At 41.5% G+C, this 20,341-nt stretch overlaps 1 protein-coding gene across 1 annotated transcript; it reads left to right on the top strand.

Annotated features, from left to right (window-relative positions):
* Positions 1 to 812: 812 nt before the first annotated feature.
* On the top strand, positions 813 to 2,254 carry LOC110839184 (uncharacterized). Its single transcript, XM_022083098.2, has one exon. It carries the CDS (start codon positions 952 to 954, stop codon positions 1,378 to 1,380), a length of 429 nt encoding a protein of 142 aa, XP_021938790.1. The 5' UTR covers positions 813 to 951; the 3' UTR covers positions 1,381 to 2,254.
* The last annotated feature ends 18,087 nt before the right edge of the window (positions 2,255 to 20,341 follow it).

Raw genomic sequence — 20,341 nt, 5'->3', positions numbered from 1 at the left:
CACCTACATACGAGATACAAACATCGATTATTTGAAAACGGCGCCAAAACAAACATCTAACCCTACAAAGATTTGAGTTTCTCACGGCTCTCCGCAGAGGGTTAATTTTGATTGTGTGAGATGCGAGTGAAAACAATTTCAGTTTTCACTAGAATTTAAAACTGTCCCATATCACAAAAACAGACTTGGATTTGCAGCATAATCGTCACAGGTTTCAGTCCTTCCAGCGAAACTACATATAAACTTCAAATGTAAGTGGCACGGTAATACACTGATTTGTGGCGGAGTTTCCATTCCCGACGTAACAAAATTATTAGCGTGATCTGGTAAGATGGTGAATACATTATCAGTCGTCTATTAATAGCTACCGACATGCTTGTGCTAAGCCATATCTTATGTCTGAATCAACATCGTGCCGCTCATTATTAGCAGCAGTACAAACGAAACTACTGTACATGAGAAACAGTTGCACCAGATGACGATAAAACAACCATAACAATGGCGACACCACTGCCCAAAAGGCCTGTACCAAGCCCGTTCCTTGTTTCCGCTGCTGCTGTTTGTATTAAGTTGTGTAACATGTAAATTAATTTGTGTAATTGTTGCGACAACATTAGGATCACATGGATTTGTTTTGTTGCAGTACAACTGTACACCTACACATATTCTAGTACATGCTCGTGTCGGCAGAGTACACTCTTGTCGCCTATTGCGCAACGGATCATAGGAAACATAGTGAATTTTACGTTGTGCTGTGACGTCATTGACAAGTAAGGGGCCGCGCTTTAGCCGTCGACCAATAGGAGTCCCGAATTTCATCCATTTGACCTAGCTCCAAGTTCTACGCTGGTGAATGTATAAAACGGTGGTGGGGAAGGCGCCTCGTAGCACTGAGTAGCAGATTGTCTGTGAGTTGTTTTGTTGGCAGTTGTAACGGAAAAACAGTGAACCATGGCTTTTATGATGCCTGTAGTGAAGAACGACTGGGACATCTACAAGTCGAACAGATCGAGGCGTAGCTCCGAATGTTCGAACCCGCAGTCTTGCAGGAGTCGGAAAGTCTCCGAGTGTTCCAAGTCTGAAGGCCCTAGCCTGTCGACTTCTCCGGGCAGCGAATTCATTGTGGGATCACCGGCACATCGATCAATCCCCATGGCGATGTCATCTCGCCAGTACTCCAGGGCGTCCTCACGTGCCTCCCAGTCCAGCCTGCAGTCGCCCAGTAAGTCAACTTCCTCGTCACCGCCCAAGTCCGGGTCTCAGTCCTCGCTCAACAAGTTCCACAACCGCCTGGTCGACAAACTAAAGCGTTCCTTGAGAGGCAAGGACGCCATTCCTGACGGTTCCGAGACGTCAGATCAGACGCGAGCGTCCTCCTGAGGCACACTCGCTGAAGAGGACTCCGAGTCGCTCCAGCCACCGCCATCATGCATGAGACGTAGCAGCTCCCGGGTTACAATGGCGACTACGACTCCGATCGTGGTGCCCGCCAGGACTCGATCCGGGAGCCGCGAGGCAACGATCCCTCAGCGTGCCGCGTCGTCCTACCCCGGTACCGGCTTCGTATGGGGTGGCAACAGCAAGTGTTGACAGTATTACAGACTGTAACAACAAGATGGAAACTGTGATATATAAATAAATAATTACAAGACTACGTACTTTTGATATACGTCAGTGCTGGATGCAGGCCTATTGTTGAGGGACGCGGGTGAAAGTGTGTAAATTATTCATAATCATTATACAGTATATAGCGGTATATATTATGTATAAGATATATATATATATTTAAAGCACTTAGATTCTTTCAGTGCATATAAGGACGAACTGTTTTTGAGTTGTAGTTGGCCCTTCTTTGCCATCGAGGAATAAACTGAAAGCCAGACTGTGATTTCTGCTTGGGTTTTGTTGCTGTTCGTAGCTATAGACGTCAAGCATAGCGGAGACATTCCAGTAGTGGTGTTGTGTATCACGAAGTTCGTACTTTCTTTCTGCTGTAGAAGTACTTTTGAATTACGTATGATATATAAATGAAGTTAACAGTGTATGAAATGGAAAAGACCTCTCTTCTTCTACCTGATGACTTTTCAAAAAAAAATGTTCCTGACAACCTCGTTCAGCTAGCAGCTAAGAGTTCTACGCTTTAAGATCAGGTCAATATGTTATACGATCAAAATATCTTTCTTTTAAATTTAATTTTGTAGTAATAAATTGGCCATCATATCAGTTGAAACAATATATCATATTATGCTACCTACACACCGTTTTGTTACTTGTTTTCAATGTACACCAAGGCCGTACGATTTCCGGTGGCGAGGGTTATTGAAGTGTGAAGTAAAAACTATATAATTTAAGGGGTGACCATATATGCTGGTCACATCTTTCAGTCTCGAAGAAACGTATTCCCGCATAGAATAAGCGTTTTAAAAAGAATAATTTGAAAAACTCCCAACGTCACCAGAATACGGCTTTGATGTGCTCATACTGTTGAATCCTTTTATATCCTCAGGATCCCACATCCTTCCTTTGTGGTGTTCGAGAAAATTCCGTGGTATGTTCTGATACACGGCACAGGTTATGTTTTTAACCCTTTTAAGTTAATCTAGAAATCTTGGCGTGTCCGTTTCAAACATCGTATGGTTAATGCAATTTATTTTGCGAGACATCCTCTAACAATGTCCAGAGTTCGTGCTTCAAGTGCGTCTGCACTAATAAAAGACTTTTGAATTGAAGGTATTTAAACTCGTTTCAATTAAACTACATGAATTAGACAAATAATAAAAAAGATATTCCTGGTAAATGTATCAGCAAAGAACACCAAGGCCAATGAGATACGTAAAATAAGAATGCATTTTTGTAGATTCCTAACGTTTCGGCGAAATGGACTGCTTCCGTCTTCAGGGTTGAGGATTTTTTTATTAAACATTGCAACATTGTGTGATATGAAGCAGTACTTTTGAGATTAAAAGAGTGATTCGTACAAAACGTTCGGGGTACACCGAACAAGCTCACGTCTAAAATTACGAGAGAGAAAAAAACTACGGCTATGATCATCGACCAAATTATGATTTCGTCGTAATCGGGACGAAAACTACTTCAAAAACGTCGTATTCAGAATTTTACAGGGAAGAGAGAGAGAGAGAGAGAGAGAGAGACTAAAAATTAAATTCTGTTGCGTATGCAGACGTAAGCAACCTGTACAAAGCAGGGCCACAGTAAACAAACGTTATCACTCATGTGATTTCGGCCATTTCCCCTGCAGAGAACAAGTTTTTTTTTCAAGGTTGCCAAGTCTCCACAAACATCGTCATTCCAAACGAGGAAGTAAATCATTGCCCACATGACTGGATGATAAACAATGCGTTCTCATTCGTACTGCAATCTACTTCCTTAACCAGCACGAAATTTTCAGAAAAGCCCCCAACAAATTGCACAAATAATGACTTAACTTTCCTCTGATGTTGCCAAATGGGGGAATCCGTTCACTGCCTTCGCCTGTTACTGCTGAGGTTAAGATCGCTGGAGTTTTACCTCCAATATTCATGGTGTTCTTCTAAAGCCGTCATAATTTTTTCCCCAATCCCCATGCAGCTGAGAAATTTCCGTCTTTTCCAAAATTCGCTAACATTTTCAAAAAAAATCCGCCACTGGCCCCCCATCATGAGCAGCATAAATCCTAATTAGAGCCAATTTTTTAATAGTATCCTCCCATGTACGCGCATCACCATCCCTGGTTTGATTATCCTAATAATATTTTGTGCAGAGTAGAAATTACGTAACGCCCTGTAATAATGTTGTTCTCCAGCCTCGTGTTGTAACCCCCCCCCCCCCACTGAGGTACAAATATTCTCCAAAGCACCGTTCTCAGATCCGTACTGTTTCATAATCACACGAAACATGTAAAGTCATAATTGTGACGACATCTCTTACATTCTTGTACTGGGATTATCCACGACTTGAACTCTGTTCTCCTTGATTCCAGCAGTAATGAGTCACCCTTCCGTCTGCTGAAGTATATTCCCTCGTTCTACATTCCACTAACTCATTCGAGTTATTGATAAGAACGCGATTGGTCAAATCCTTCGCGTATCTTTTTACACCCAATTGTTACTTTGTAAAGATACAATTGTCGGAGCATGGATACGTCATCCACATAACTCACCACACATCCACAAAGGAAATAGTTCACTCAATATCTCTTTGTAAGTTGTGTATTGTCGGTAAATTTAAGATTTCTTAACTACGAAGTCCATTGTTGTAAGTTTTCGTTATGCCACAAGGATAGGGTTAAGCCTGCAGTATTGAGTTTTTATACCAACACAACAGAAGGCTTAATATTAACTCCCTTTGTCTCTGCCTCTGTAAAGTACAAAATAGTCCCTCTTTTTTTAAAACCTGCGCACTTAACCAGGCGCCTCTGACCCTAATGTCCGACCGCCCGCAAATGCTAATGTTACTAGAATCAGATTGTGATGTCGCAATGGAAAACACACCGTGAGGACCCAGATAATCGCCACTTCCGGCGAATTACACAATGAGATGCCCGTGAATTAGAGAATCATCACGCACTTTCTCTGAGCTATAAATAGATCGACATTCCGACAAAACGGCAGGCATTGCCCTGAGAGACCACGTCCTGCGGGGCCGGTTTTCTCCGCTCACTGCAGAATCGCCATTATGCGGAAGTGCCGAACGTTTTCACGCACTGAACTAAATCCACGCAACAGATTCTCTCTTTGCAGCTGACAGTAGTTCAGCGACCCATAAATTCTACGGCTATTACAAATACTGAATGCTTACACCGCGTTAACAGGAGGCGGACACGGATTCCGAACTTCAGCCATATGAATCCAATCCACACCTTACACAATGATTCCGTAACTTCCGATTTCTATCAAAGAACTTTATCTGCAGAAACTAAAAACGTCTATTAACTTAATACTGAATAATCATTACTTCTACGCTTTCAGTAACGAAAACAAAATAATCCTAGCACCACGAAAAATAACAAATAATTTACTGATATAAGGAGAAAAATCCCCTGAGCCAACTTGAAATATGGAGTCATGAGATAATATTGAGAGAGAATTTATCTGATAAAATGGTACTCTACTGAAATTGGAGCTGATGTCACAAATTTCAGAGTGTCCTGAACTAACTACAGCGCCCTTAGCAAACAATATCACTCAGTTGATAAAGAAATTCCTTGTCCTGGAGCCGTACACTTATCACTGTGTCTAAACAATGTCATTGGGTCATTGCCCGAGCCAATCAAATTAAATTCACATCTACCTTGATAGAATAAGAACCAAGGTTTTTTAGAAACGTGCCAACTTCGAATCGCTTTATTTTCCTTAACATGCTTTCATTTCACCTGCTGTTGACATAACGTCGTTAAACAACCTCTACGTCTAGGTCTCGGGGTCAGTCATGTAACACGCATCTGGTCTGAGAGACGCCAATACACTCTGCAGGCATTTTGTAACAGGTAATCAGGCCCCTAGTTTACAAATACTCGTTCAAGTTCGTGCTTTGTTTACCCAACCCCCAACCCCCTCACCGCCGAATACAGCAAATCTGTTTCGGTGGTTAAAACCTCTGCAGGCATCGCCCTCTCGTTTTCCGTTCCAGGAGCGATATTTTCCAGAGAGTCTGTGACGCACTTGCGTTATAATCAATGAACATGACGCAGTGTGGGCGTGGTTTTGCTGTGAGACGCTCTTATCTTTTGTTCTGGAATCTCTTAAGCTTTGCTGATGCTTTCATTTAAATAACAGAATTTAACTCAGGCCAGAACAAAGCTTCTCATGTTGATGGCTGTCATTCGGGATGTTTATGATGGTAATGTTGGCAGTAAGCAGCTCTGATTCGTCATTCATTGAGAATTTAATTTTGCGTTTTCCCCCCTCAAGCTCCTCTCATAATTTTGAGGACACAACACATTACATTTTAGCTATACATCAAATAACATAAATCATAATCATTTTCCCTTGAACATTTTGATTTGGATTCAAGTTACACGCATGGGTGAGAAACAAAATAGGATGCAGAACTTGAGCTGGAAACACCCCCCACCCCCAAAAAAAAATATACCACGTGTGAGAAAAGAGCAAAAGATACAGAATGTGAGAATGTATATTGGTTTCGTGTGACTCAGAATATATTTAGTGATGGATACTTTAACGAACATTCGATTTCAATAAAAGATGGAAAATTATTTAATTTCACAGGATTTAAAAGTAAAATCTGTCGATCTTAAAAGCAATTCGAAAAGAGTTTATAAAGATTTTCATCCACAGAAGGTACGTCACGTGCCCTTTCAAGCGCGGTCTTAATTATACAGGGTGATTCTATAATTTCTTACGATTCTCAAGGCCATTATTTTTTTAAAAAAAAGCATTAACCAACTGATCTCTGTAATGGAGACACGTGTTTTCTTTGAGGGAAATTTCTGAACGTTTAAATATTATTTGGATTCTGCGACAAAGGATTAAATTCCTCCTGCGCGCTCTGAATACCGAGATTTTGCGTCTGTTACGGATAATGAGACCGGATACGTTCTCCTCTTGCAACACGTGCATTAATCCTTTGCACGCTCGTAAGTTCTGTATTGTGGACATGACAATGAATTACGACTGAATACAAGGTTTTATGTTCTCACGGGCGGCGACCACCTTGTAGTCCGGTACATCCTGACAAATGTTACAGAGAATCTTACTGCCTCCATCATCAGGGCGCACCTCTGAAACGTGTATCCCATAAGACAGTCATCCGGACATGAATCAGGACTACACAAAACCCGGAAATTGAATGACAAGAATGTAAAGCGAATTAGTTAAATTAAATTCTCATTTACACTGAAACAAAAAGGAGGGGAGTTGGGAACTGCAGTAATGCAGGTGGGGTTTCTGCATTAAGCCATGTGCCTGACCCGGTTTCATACTCTCTCAGTGGAAATTTCCACAGCACGGCGCGACCAATGAAAGCTCGGAGGTCTGGAGGCTGGAGCTATCGATTGCTTACACTGTACAGACCTCAACATACCATGTGCAACACCCACAACAGTACCTCAAAAAAAATAAAAGTTAATTTCGTATTTTGTCCTTACAATTTTATGTTTGACGTGAAGACGCAACGCGATTTTAAGCTTTCGCGGAAACTGAAATCAATAAAATCCTCTCGGACCGTCAGTCGGGTAATGTTTCGGTTCTAATATCAGAGATCTGACGTCTGGTTTCAGATCCTAATGGCGGAGAAGCAGAAGGAATACGTAAACACTAAGTATTTCAATCCAAAGCTCGTCCTAATAGTTTAAACATTTAATCCGTACCACAAAAGAAAATGCACTCCATTTCCACGATAATTATGAATACGGAAATAATAGCTGTTTACTGGTAAACAGGAAAGAGAGGACTGGGAAGAAGATGAAGTTTCAGGATTTAAAACGAGAAGCTGAGAATAGGGAAAACTGGCGGAGCAATGGACCTGTCGTCAGACAGAACACTAAATAATAATAAAATTTGAAAATGTAGCAGAGTCAAAATATCTGTGAACGACTGTACTACAACAAATTAAAAACTGCATTCAGAAACGCCGAATTCAGAAACTGAAGTCTTCCATCTTAAAATCTAAATATTAAATCATAGAGAACTATAATTTGGCAATTGGTTTGGGAAGGACCTTCTTGTGGGTCGCGTTTTTCCGACTAAGTTTTCTAATGACAGACACAAACCATTAACGCAGTTGCAAATTAAGGCAGCTGACTTACGGTCACCAGGACTAGCTGTCGGATCTGTCAAAAAAAAGTGTTTAATTACGGAAAAAATGATCATGCAATTCATCCTCTGATGACTAAAAAATTCCAACACCGAAGGTAGAATCGTGTTTAAAAGAGAAACTTTCCTCGATTCTGCGTCGTATGTAATAATCGAAAAACAGGAAATTCTGTGGTATTTTATGGTTCTGTAATAGCAAAGTAAATCAGCCCTGTCCGTGTTGTTCTTCTGGGTTTTAACGCCGTGTGGACCTGCGGGTAGATACCAATGTTTCGAATAAACATACTGCCTCCATCCACAGGGCTCCATTACAAAGATTAATTAATTAATTAATTAATTAATACCGTTTAAGAAAATTACCGATGTTTGTTCTGAGATTCTAACCTAAACCCATAAACACACTCTGCTGGCAGACTTGAGATTTGCAGTATCAAATATTACGTATAGTTGTGTCAGAGCCACGCTGGCCTTGTAATCCTGGGGTCTCGGGTTCGATTCCCGGCGGTGCCCGAATTTATAACTTGTGTTGGGCAAGGCCGTGGTCTAGGCAACACGGAGTTTTCCTCCGGGGGCTTCTTCCCCGGTTTCTCCGTGGCATCCCAACAATTACTCCATTCACACACAGAAGAAGGCAATGGCAAACCACTTCTGGATCATCTGCCAAGAACGTATATGAACAGGTCCCAGTCCGAGAAAAGGATGGAAGGATCCTGTTCATATGGACCTGTCGTAAAATAATAAATAAAATAAATAGTTGTGTCACTGTGCTATAAAGGGCGAGACAAGTCACTACTGAATTATTTTACCTAGATGAGTAGGAGAGGGCCTGAAATTGTGGGCTCCAGTTAGGTGTAGTTGCCCAAGGCAGAATCTCCATTCCGCTAAGAATAGCAATGCGGCCTTGGAGCTGATGTGCATAAAAACCACGTCGGCCCAATACGAAGCAGGGACTCGAAACCACAGCCTGGCGTAAGTTTAGATCCTTGTCCGGGCGATGCTATGGACACTCTCTCCAAGTGAATGCCACGATTACCGCCTCCTTCCAAGTCCTTACGAGCTCACCATTCATGAACGGCGTTCTACCTCTGTCTACAAAGTTGAAAAGGCGCCTTTAAGGCTTTGACCGGGATGTTCTTTTGTTAAATCTTATGTGGTACCGCCTGATTCGACTTCTAATGGTTAAGTGAAGTGTTTTCTTCGCGGTACGGTCTGGATTCGTAAATATAATGAAGACGAGCTTCGGCTTCAAAGGGTTAACCAGCTGATTTTCGTAATGGTGAGGTGTAGTGTTTTCTTCGCGGTACGGACTGAATTCATAAATAATATTCAGACGATCTTCGGCTTCAAAGGGTTAAACATCGGAAGGTTAAACAAAGATCGATCTATTCTACGAAGTTCTCAGCGAACAGTTGTTGAGAAGCAGGATTTTAGGTTCTCACGACGGTAAGAATGAAGACGAGTGTCCTCTGGGCCGTGTATGAAACGCTGACAAACTTGTATCAGACTATTGGGAGCTACAGCCCAGAAGGCAGCCATCTTCAGGGAGCCTGTTGATGAAAGACTTGTGTGAAGTTCTTACGATTAACTCACTTTCTCTTACTGACGACAGGCTAAAAGAGAAGTATAACGAAAGCTTTATATAAGCCTTCACGGCTACTGAATGCAATTACAAACTGAGATGCTGCTAATTGTCCAGTGTGAAAGTGAGACTTCATCACGAACTATAATCGCCCTTATTGCAAAAAAATTCCTCTAGCCTCTGTGTAAAACATCGTTTCCACCCAAGTAATATATTGAGAGTCATCGCCCTGATGATGGAGGTAGCAAGGACCTTCGAAACGTCGATAAACGTCTACCAGACTGCACTGCGGAAAAAGCCTAGAAGACAACTAATGTTCAGCCTCACAGCCGTGAAAATCTCAAATCCTACCTAGGTTCATATGGCTCAGATTTTTCGCTGTTCCGAGACGAGTCGCGTAGCGTGTTGCATATCTCGTGTCGCGACTGTACCATAGTGCATTCCATAGGCAGTACGAGGAAGCGACCGTGGCAAGGCCATTTGGAAATCAATACGTACTGTACAAGCCGCTATTTCTATAGACATATTTTATTTTATTTTTATTATTATTATTATTATTACTGTTTATTAATACCACGATGATTATGGTTCTTGCAAAGTTTCGTGGATTAAATTTCCCTTATTTAAAGAGAAGTATTGAGAGACTTTCATTGCTTCACTGGTTAATGGTATCATTAAACAAGCAACATTTTTATATAATTGTTAATTAATTATGTTGCCTGAACCCATGATACGTGGACATCCACGAGCATGTTGTAATTATTAGAATGTTAATGAAATTCTCTGACGTGGAATCTCGTCTTCAGCAATGCCCACTTCACATTCCTTACTGTTCATTAAAAACTTTCTAGTATTTATATGTCGCACTTAAAAATTTACATTAACCGTACAGAATAATGTAGCGGAAACAATGTTCTATGTTGTTCTAATTAATACAACAGCGAAGTTAAATGTGCGTAAGACATAGGTCACGGTATTGTTTGACGTGGAAGTGACTTAAGAGTTGCTGATGAATATTTGCGAAATTATTGGATTCATTAAAATAAAATGAAGACTCGATCTCGTAGATTAAGACTTGAGGGAGTTTACATCAAAACAAAAATCACACATATCTGACGTAAGGAACATTAACAAGCTAGCGAAGTACCACGTCTTTGAGCTGTATGAACATGGCTACCGTTAAACAATTTCGCGTCGATAATTAAATATTGTTAAGACTTAATTTTACTTTTCACCACCGTTATCTAACAATAGGCTTGACACAATCTTTTTTTTTGAGATGGTAAAGTTGCGTCATATTGTGATATAATAATAAATATATATTTTAAATCTTGTCCGTCTAATCACAATAAATTCTTATTAAATATTAAAATATTACAATAATTAACATTTAAAATATTTAAAATATCAAATGATGTTCTTTATCGAAATATTCGATTTACATTAGATGGTCTAAATTATTGTAATATTTTAATATTAATAAGAATTTATTGTGATTAGACGGACAAGATTTAAAATATATAAAAAAATATATATTTACAATCTTTTTTATTGTAGAGAGATTTAGTCTTTTGTGCATTTTTCATTAAATAATTCCTCAAATTTCAGGAAATGATAAGAAATAAACACTTTTTAAACAATTGAATTAAACACCGTATACTACATTTTGTGAGAAAATAAAACAGACTTTGTTTCTTACGGAATGATCAATATTTTAAGGAATCTTGAAGTAATTCAAGCTTTTGAAACAAGACACATTCCAGAAACTTAAACACACTCGTGAACAACAAATGCGTCTCCGTAATAACAATTTGTTCTGGACCAAAGTGACACATCGCCTTATGCTCGCTTACGCCATCTCACGGTATGTACGAGAATTTCAGCGAAGCAACCTGGAACCATCAGGTAATTACAGAAATTATTCCATACTTAATGGATACAGTGTGGACATTTTAAACCCAAAATTGTTTAATTTAAGAGAAAATAACGTACTTTTCTTTTAACATAAAATATTTTAACAAATGATGACGGGAATGACATATATCAAGACGCTGTTCTGTAACATATATCGATGGGTAGAATTTGCCACCCTTATAATAACGCAGATCCCACTGTGCAGTTTTTGACTGTACACGTAATGATGCTGGGGGTTAGTCTCTATTGTGATCTCCACGCAACAGAACGTAGGCGTAACTGATGAATGAAATTGTTTGTTACTGAATGACTATTGTTCCGTTCAAACGAATGGCACATGAATACACAATTCGAAACACAACAGAACGTAACGTTCCTAAGGTCAGACGACTTCGTATTTGAACGGACTCGTCAAGACTTTTATGACAAGCAACACCACCACAGTCAGTTTTATTATTTAGAATATTAACCGTGTGTCTGGGAGGTCCGGAGCATGGTCAAATTTCCTAGAAAACCAGACCCAAAGAGTGCGCCACGGTCACGGACATGATATGACGTAAGACACTGGCGCCAGCTGTCTGGTTCACACTGTTGCGTGACGAAGTGCGGTTCACAATGCATCAGAAGCCGGAGTCACACTAGTGCGTGGCAATGTATGCCGCATTACAGCATCCTACCAGTTTCTACGAGAGTTCGCCACGAAATTTCTGTTCAGCAGACATTCCTCTCAGCTGAATACTTGGCGAGGTACGACTCAAAGCAGATCCTTACCCACACAGAAAAAAAATGTCAACTGAACAGTTCCGTGGAGCTATTCCTTCTTTAGAAACTAATAGTCGCTCAGCTAGACAAGAAATTGACGGTATAAAGCTCCAAGGTTCAGTACTGTGTTTATAATGTTCAGAAAAATCCCACTACTAGTACGTATTCTATGCCAGCTGAAACTCCTACCAGCATATTTCCTTGGTCTAGCGGTTAGAACGCTGGCCTTGTAATCTTGGGGTCTCGGGTTCGATTTCCGGCGGTGCCCGAATTTATACCTTGTGTTGGGCAAGGCCGTGGTCTAGGCAACACGGAGTTTTCCTCCGTGGCATCCCAACAATTACTCCATTCACACACACAGAAGAAGGCAATGGCAAACCACTTCTGGATCATCTGCCAAGAACGTATATGAACAGGTCCCAGTCCGAGAAAAGGATGGAAGGATCCTGTTCATATGGACCTGTCGTCAGACAGAACACTAAATAATATAATAATAATATTAATACGTGGATAACATTGGATTTCAGGTACATGCAGCACCAAATGTCATTTCAACCAGTCCAGTAACAATTAAGTATATTTATTAGATACCCTCAACGTTATGACGTAGTTCATATTAATGTACCTGTTTTTTTAATGTATTCTCCACAAATCTGCATTAGAGTTTTTTTCCCCGTGAATTTCCGGTAGTGACGAAAGCGAGCGAGGTCATCAAGAATTACTGCAATATCATAGTGACTTGATGACTATAATTGGCACCCATGACCGGCAGGCATCCTCGCAAAAACAGAGTGTGGCGCCGACTTCGCCCAGAGACATGAATGCCGGTTTCGAAAAAAAATAATGTGTTCTTTTACAACTTCGGACACATAAGCTAACCAACTCCGCGGAATAGGCCCCTTCTTAATGAGGTTAACAGTCACTAAATTGGTCAATAAATTCCCCGCCTTATATTAACTCGATGGTTCATTACCGCGTTCACAGCTGGACAGACCCAGTCCACAACGTCACACCCATTTAGTTCCATTTTAATACTTACATACTTCTCCGGTTTTACATTAATATTGTACATTTCTCATCCAATCCATCCATGTGTTCTACATGCCCTGTTCATCTCTAGTTCGTTTATTTATTCTTTTCATACGTCAATTTTCTCAGTCTTCCTGTTGCTAACCTTCCGCTTAGATCCAAATATTTACCTCTCGACATGCGGCCCTAAAGAACATTCCAGAACGATCAACCAGGTAGACTATCTGTGCCAAGATTCAGGAATACATCGGGTTTTACCTTCACGTCGTGATGCTTTATTTATTATTATTTAGTGTTCTGTCTGACGACAGGTCCATATGAACAGGATCCTTCCATCCTTTTCTCGGACTGGGACCTGTTCATATACGTTCTTGGCAGATGATCCAGAAGTGGTTTGCCATTGCCTTCTTCTGTGTGTGAATGGAGTAATTGTTGGGATGCCACGGAGAAACCGGGGAAGCCCCCGGAGGAAAACTCCGTGTTGCCTAGACCACGGCCTTGCCCAACACAAGTTATAAATTCGGGCACCGCCGGGAATCGAACCCGTGACCCCCAGGATTACAAGGCCAGCGTTCTAACCGCTAGACCACCTCATCTTATTATTATTTAGTGTTCTGTCTGACGACAGGTCCATATGAACAGGATCCTTCCATCCTTTTCTCGGACTGGGACCTGTTCATATACGTTCTTGGCAGATGATCCAGAAGTGGTTTGCCATTGCCTTCTTCTGTGTGTGAATGGAGTAATTGTTGGGAACCCCCGGAGGAAAACTCCGTGTTGCCTAGACCACGGCCTTGCCCAACACAAATTATAAATTCGGGGCACCGCCGGGAATCGAACCCGAGACCCCAGGATTACAAGGCCAGCGGAACACGACAAGATACGAATGTGCGTCGTAAAATTTCGATGCAATTATTATGAAGGGTTCTGTATCGGGTTACACCTAGTTGCATCACGGTGTGTAACACAAATCCCGCACAATCATCCTCACTTTACGTTGAGAAGTGTACACAGAGGTTACTATTATAATAATAATGACAACGATCTTCGACCCCCAAGTTGACAACCGGTATCCGGAATGATAGATAACAGGTAATGGAAAAGTTTATGCACTAATGAAGTCGATTTGACGTAATATGAAACTCTTTCGCGCACCCACAATAAGAAACTACACGGAGCAGAATCCTTCTTGTAAAGCTGTCGTTCACTCTATTATGGAACCTCGAAGTCTTTTACCGTGTTAACAGGAGTCCGTCACTGGTCCCTATTCTGAGCCACATGGATCCAGTTAATGACGTCATAATCTATTTATGAAAGGTCAGTTTTTAATATTGTTCTCCCTTTTATGCCCAGGTCTAGCAAGTGATCTCTTCCCTTCAGGTTTTCCGACTAAAAATTCGTACAAATTTCTCATATTTCCTGCGCCTGCTGTGTGTGTCCAGTCCATTTTATCCTCCTTGAATTGATCTCACCAATAATATGTTGAAGAATATAAATTATGAAGATGCTCATTATGTATTTTACTCGTTCTCCTTGTCACGATTTCTCTCCTAAGTTCAAATATTGACAGTAGTTCGCTATGAAACACTATTCTATCATCAGTCTTTTTTAACTTGGCACCGTCCTGTGTGTTCTGTGACTGCAATTTGTATTGGTAAATTCGTCTTCTTTGCTTTAGCATTATTCAGCTCCAAGCGAAGGTAATGAATGAACTCTAGGAAGCCGCTCCTTGTTTGTGAAGTCTCGCATCACAATTAGCTTACATGAATACGTATGATGCTAGAATTTCACGTGTTGTTTTGTATGGGTGTGAAACTCGGTCTGTCACGCTTAGGAGAAGGTAAGAGACCACTTTGGAGAGCATTTGTAGGTGGTGCGATGATAGTGGCTCTTAATGAAAAGGTGTGTGTGGGGTTGTGAACTGGATTAGTGTAGCTCAAGATAGAATCCATTTGAACATGGCAATGAACCACGGGGTTATATGAAAAGCAAAATATGTCTTGACCAGTTGAACGACTATCAGCTCCTCAGGAAGGGATCATCTCCATGCAGTTAAAGTGAGCTTAGATTTGGCAACCTACAAGGAATTTAAGCTAGACTGTCAGCGAGAGTTCTCATAGAAAATTTTCCTACTCACTGAGCCTGTGACATGATAGTCACTTTATAATTTAATTATGAACTGTCTGCAAGTACGTCATCGTAACAGTTGAAGGAGACTTGGTAAGCACGCGTGATGTTGTGAAACGTCGCGAAGTGGTAACTGTATCTTGCCGTCTTCAGTTTATATCTAGACAGATCGTGTTCCAGACAAGAAAATTAATAAACATCTGGGGGCTTCCGAGAAACACCAGTATCAGTGCCCCGGTGTTCGGAAAATTGATGAACCCAATGATTCCACAGGAGCCGGGGAATTTCTTGATAAGATTGTAAAGAAGGATTTTGGGCAACAGATGATTGCAATAAGCCGCTGAGCTGGTTGTTATCTCTGTAACGCTCTGGTCATGTTCTTTAACCTGGAGGTATCGGATTCGAATGCCGGGCTGTGTTATCGTCAGTCTTGAATAGAATGCCATGGAATTTACCGTGAGTTCCTCATACGTGGGATATGTAAGCCAGTAGTAATGTGTGCCAATTTCGGCAAAGAAAATTATCCCACGTGACGGAATATGAAACTGCGATGCTGTAATTAGTGTGACGATTAAGAGAGGACTTCTGGTTCTTATCTGGCGCCAGGGTGTTGCATTCGCGTTTCAGTAAGCAAATAACTTGCGATAACTGGCGATCATTGATAGAAAGCGGTATAACATTCCTTCTACGTCATCCCATTGTAATGGTAGGACAGATAAGACAGCCGGGAATTTTCAATGTCACACGATTGCGAAAACCCGCTAAGTGCTGACGTCTCCATGTAATCGGCGTTTGAAACTCCTGAATCCCAAAAATGTTTTAGTTTCAAAGACGACATCGTCGAATCCCATCTCCTCAAATCTACCCTGTTAGTCTCACCGGACATGCTACTTAAAAATGCAGTCCGTACCTCAAAGAAAACACAACCCGTCACCATGACAACGATCAATCGGTTCATGTCGTGAAGGGAAATAAATAATCACTGTCTATTCTGAGAATCATATGAAAAGCCAGGGTTAAAACGCGATTCACGTCTTACTGCGAAAATTTTAGCACCACAGATATTAATCATATTAATGTGTATTAGCAGGGGTTGAGAATCCCTTGGAGAATACCAGAAGTAACGCTCCCACGTTACAAAATCTTCTTTAATTATATTTTTTTCGTGCCTGCAAGGTTTAATATAAGAAAGTAATATATATAAATAGAAGAAACAATTAAAATAATGTTTTTTTTAATTTTTTGTACAAAAAACATCAACGCAAGGGAAGCACTTATAACAAATATTGAACACCCTGTATAATAAGCATTCGGTTATCTGTCTTCTTTGGTTGTGGTATCGGCCGGTCTCTGACCATCCGAAAACATCTGTACATTCGTGCTCCGAGTGAGATTCGAACCTGAAATCTCGCTGTTCGCGCGTCCCAAGAATTTGCGCAGCTGAGCGCAAATCCAGCATCGCCATCCATACATAACCTTAGCAACTGATACGTCTTTAAATAAGCCCGTCACATATAGTGTCGTCTTGGCGCCTGCTACCCTTTGTCTATTATAGTCCTGACCTCGAAGTCGTAGCCTTAAGGTTAAGTTTCGTCAACGCTTATACATGGAGACGCAGTCGTGAACCGTCTGAACGCAGCTGACGAATTATCGTCGTCAGGGTGTACAGAGAGATCTTCGCGCCTTATTGAAGACGGCGACGGGCTGGTCGCGAGACAAGGTGGCTGGCAGGCAGACGGAGTTCGAACTCCGAGGCCGTCCTCAAAGCATTCCTGACGAAGCGAGGCTGAGACTATTTCAGTGCGGAGCTTTGCTCTGCCCAATCTCGACAAACTGGCCACGTGGCTTTCACGTGACTACGAAATGGGTTTTTCGTAAGACGGACGCTGGCGGCGGTAACATTTCTGCCCATGTCAAGATGCCGAGACTGAATGTATATTTCTCATCAGGGCTGGAGATACAAGGTATAAAATATCAGATCATGAAAACATGTGACTTAAGCCTAGAATATCGTAAATTATGGAAATTGTCACTTCATATTCCAACCACAGATCGTATGGATCAGCTGATAAAGAGAACAAGTTAGGAAATGTACGCATAGAGTAACATTTGTGACGCCTTTGACAGGATTTGACCTCTGATCTTTGTGTACTAACGCCTGATAAATACTGTAGGAAATCGATACGTAGGATCTGCATACACAGCAGAGACGAACTTGGGTCGATGTTTTTACTGTGAATAGTACGTACTTTTCCTCCTGAGGGGGGGGGGGGGGAACCAAATGCGTCTTCATGTATCGCGATCGTGGTGGTTAATGTCACATATGTGAGATTAAACCCCGGGGTTTAAATAATAGCCATGGACTGGAACTGTAGCATGAAGGCAGTGAATCAGACATCAGTCAATGCCGACACGATCTCTTCTCAACACGCAAGTGAAGAGGAGACAATTTTATCTGCACGAAAGCACGTGCGGTATTTTCAGCATTTTCCGGACTGAGATTAAGCAGTTGAGGAAAACGTGTTGACGTCAATGCCTAGCGCAGGGCAGTGTGGCCCGTAAAAGGTTTGGCGGATCGCTTGGTGGTGGGTGACCCGCTCTCAGGGCTTGAAAACGCTAAATGAGCGGGAAATAGCTAGCTTAAGGCTTTGGCCGGGATGTTCTTTTGTTAAATCTTATGTGGTACCGCCTGATTCGACTTCTAATGGTTAAGTGAAGTGTTTTCTTCGCGGTACGGTCTGGATTCGTAAATATTATGAAGACGAGCTTCGACTTCAAAGGGTTAACCAGCTGATTTTCGTAATGGTGAGGTGTAGTGTTTTCTTCGCGGTACGGACTGAATTCATAAATAATATTCAGACGATCTTCGGCTTCAAAGGGTTAACAAGTACGAGGGCACAGATACGTACCTTTGCAGAAGAAAATAAAGGAGATAAGTTTACTAAGCGAAAGAACGCTCGTCTGTTTGAGAAGAGAGACCGATAAAAGAAGTCTTTACGCAGTTAACTAATGCTTATTTAATCTGTACCATTGGCCTGGGGAAAATTACGGAGTCTAATGTGTTAGCAGAGATTAATACCCTCACATCAAAATCTATGGACCAGTAAACAAATTCCCCATAGAATTCTTGAAAAAATCGTGAAATATGATTAATATTATTCAGTGTTCTGTCTGACGACAGGTCCATTGCTCTGCCCAAAAGAGCTCTCCAGTTTTCCCAATTCTCAGCTTCTCGTTTAAAATCCTGAAGCTTCATCTTCTTTCCTTGTTTAAGATCGTCGGTTAGCTGTATCAATCTTCTTCCCAGTCCTCGCTTTCCTTCAACCTGGCCTTCGGTGATATCACTCAGTAACCCATTCCTTCTCATAATACGTCCCAGCCAGTTAGCTTTCCTTCGTGTAATCGCCTGCAGAATGCTTCTTTGCTCGTTGACTCTCCTCAATACTTCTTCGTTGGTCACTCGATCCGTCCACCTGATCTTCTCTATTCTTCTCCAACACCACATTTCAAAACTCTCCAGGTATTTCTTCATCTCCAAGCCCAACTTGCTAGTGAGAAGTATCCTCTTCTTGACGAAGGCTGCCTGGGCCATGGCTATCCTTGCTTTTACCTCCTTGGTGCATAGAGAGTCCGTCGTCCCAAGTACTTGAAATGCTCCACATTCTCCATCTGTTGGTTTCCAATTACAACGTTCAATGGTTCTGCTCTCGGTGCTATCCTCATTACCTTTGATTTTTCAATGTTGATTTCCATTCCATACTCTCTACCTGTTTCCACTAACTTGTCCATCATGTTCTCTTCCTTCGACAATACTACTAAGTCGTCTGCATACTTTACAGTCGTTATCACTCGTCCTCCAATTATGAAGTCTCCTGTCCCCTCCAGAACTTCCTTGGCAAGAATATTACAGAAATATTTTCCTTGTCTGTCGAGATTTCGCTGGGTTCATTGAAGTCTGAAGACAAAGGGAGACACAAAGTCTGAGATGTGGGGTGACAGCTTCGGTCACAGCCTCAAAATATTGGTCGGAAAACCTTATTGAAAGACACCACTTGGAAGACCTAGAAATAGATGTAAGAATAGGAGGAAACGTGGTGAGGGTGCAATGTAGGTTCATGTCGCTCAGATTTCTTGACCAGCTGAGCGACTATAAGCATCTCACCAAGGTTTGTGCAGATATCAACACGTCCTTTCTGTGGGATTATTGTTTCGCCTGTGGAACTCGATGTTGCGGGGCTTCGATCGAAGGTTGGATCGAGTACGCTTGTGACTCAACTTGGAATGACTCGTTCCCAGATCCATAACGAGACGCAATTACCTTGCCGACAGTGAGACGCGACCAGCTGCAGTTTATCGTTCAGGAATGTGACGCTGAATGACGTGGGTGAAGAACCCAGCCATCGCCAACCTCGTAATCATATTTTCAGCTTCGGAAGTGAAGAAGAAGAAGAATAAGATGGAACACGAGAGACATGCACTGCGACGTAATTATTTGTTCTGGAACCGAGGAAATTCACGGACCACGTCCAAATATAATTCAGTCCGCACCTCAAAGAAAACACATTACAAAGAAAAACTTGTTTATGCTGTTTACAATGGCAATTATACGAAGCTCATAGATAACAAAATACAGATCGCTGATTGTTCACAGGCATCCCTCAGGATACATGCACATTGGGAACATAATTCGGAGGGGAAATTAATGCGAGGATTGTGATACAAATGGTAATATAAACGGTGAGGGTCAGTGGTCACTGAACTGATCTCCAATTCCTGTGCGCTCACTCTGACCTCTGAACGCTAGCGTAGATTTTACATTAATTCATAAAGCGAAAGCTGGCTACCACTCATTTGTTCGATTCTTTTCCTCTACGCTAACAGCCAGAAGTGCCACTCTGAAGTCGGCAGTCGACAAACCAAGATTATTCTAATTTAATTGGCAGCTTCCGGTTATACAAAGAATTGATTTTTTTTTTTTCACAGTTCAATTGAAGGGGTTAAGTAAAGCAATGCGAATATTAAACACGAACTCTGGTATCGGCCAAAAATTCGAACAGTCTGCCAATGAAAGACGCAAGACGCCGTCCCTAGGGTAGGGCCTCCAGCGTCGACATCACTTGATCACCGCCCTAGCTTTAAGGGCAGCAGCAGATAACAG

Source organism: Zootermopsis nevadensis, unplaced genomic scaffold (genome assembly GCF_977971745.1).
Source record: "Zootermopsis nevadensis isolate Lab colony 2312 unplaced genomic scaffold, Znev_1.0 Znev_ptg000022l, whole genome shotgun sequence".
In the NCBI taxonomy this organism is placed as follows: domain Eukaryota; kingdom Metazoa; phylum Arthropoda; class Insecta; order Blattodea; family Termopsidae; genus Zootermopsis; species Zootermopsis nevadensis.
The sequence above is the reverse complement of the archived record's forward strand: the minus strand, read 5'-3'. Positions and strand labels throughout refer to the sequence as shown.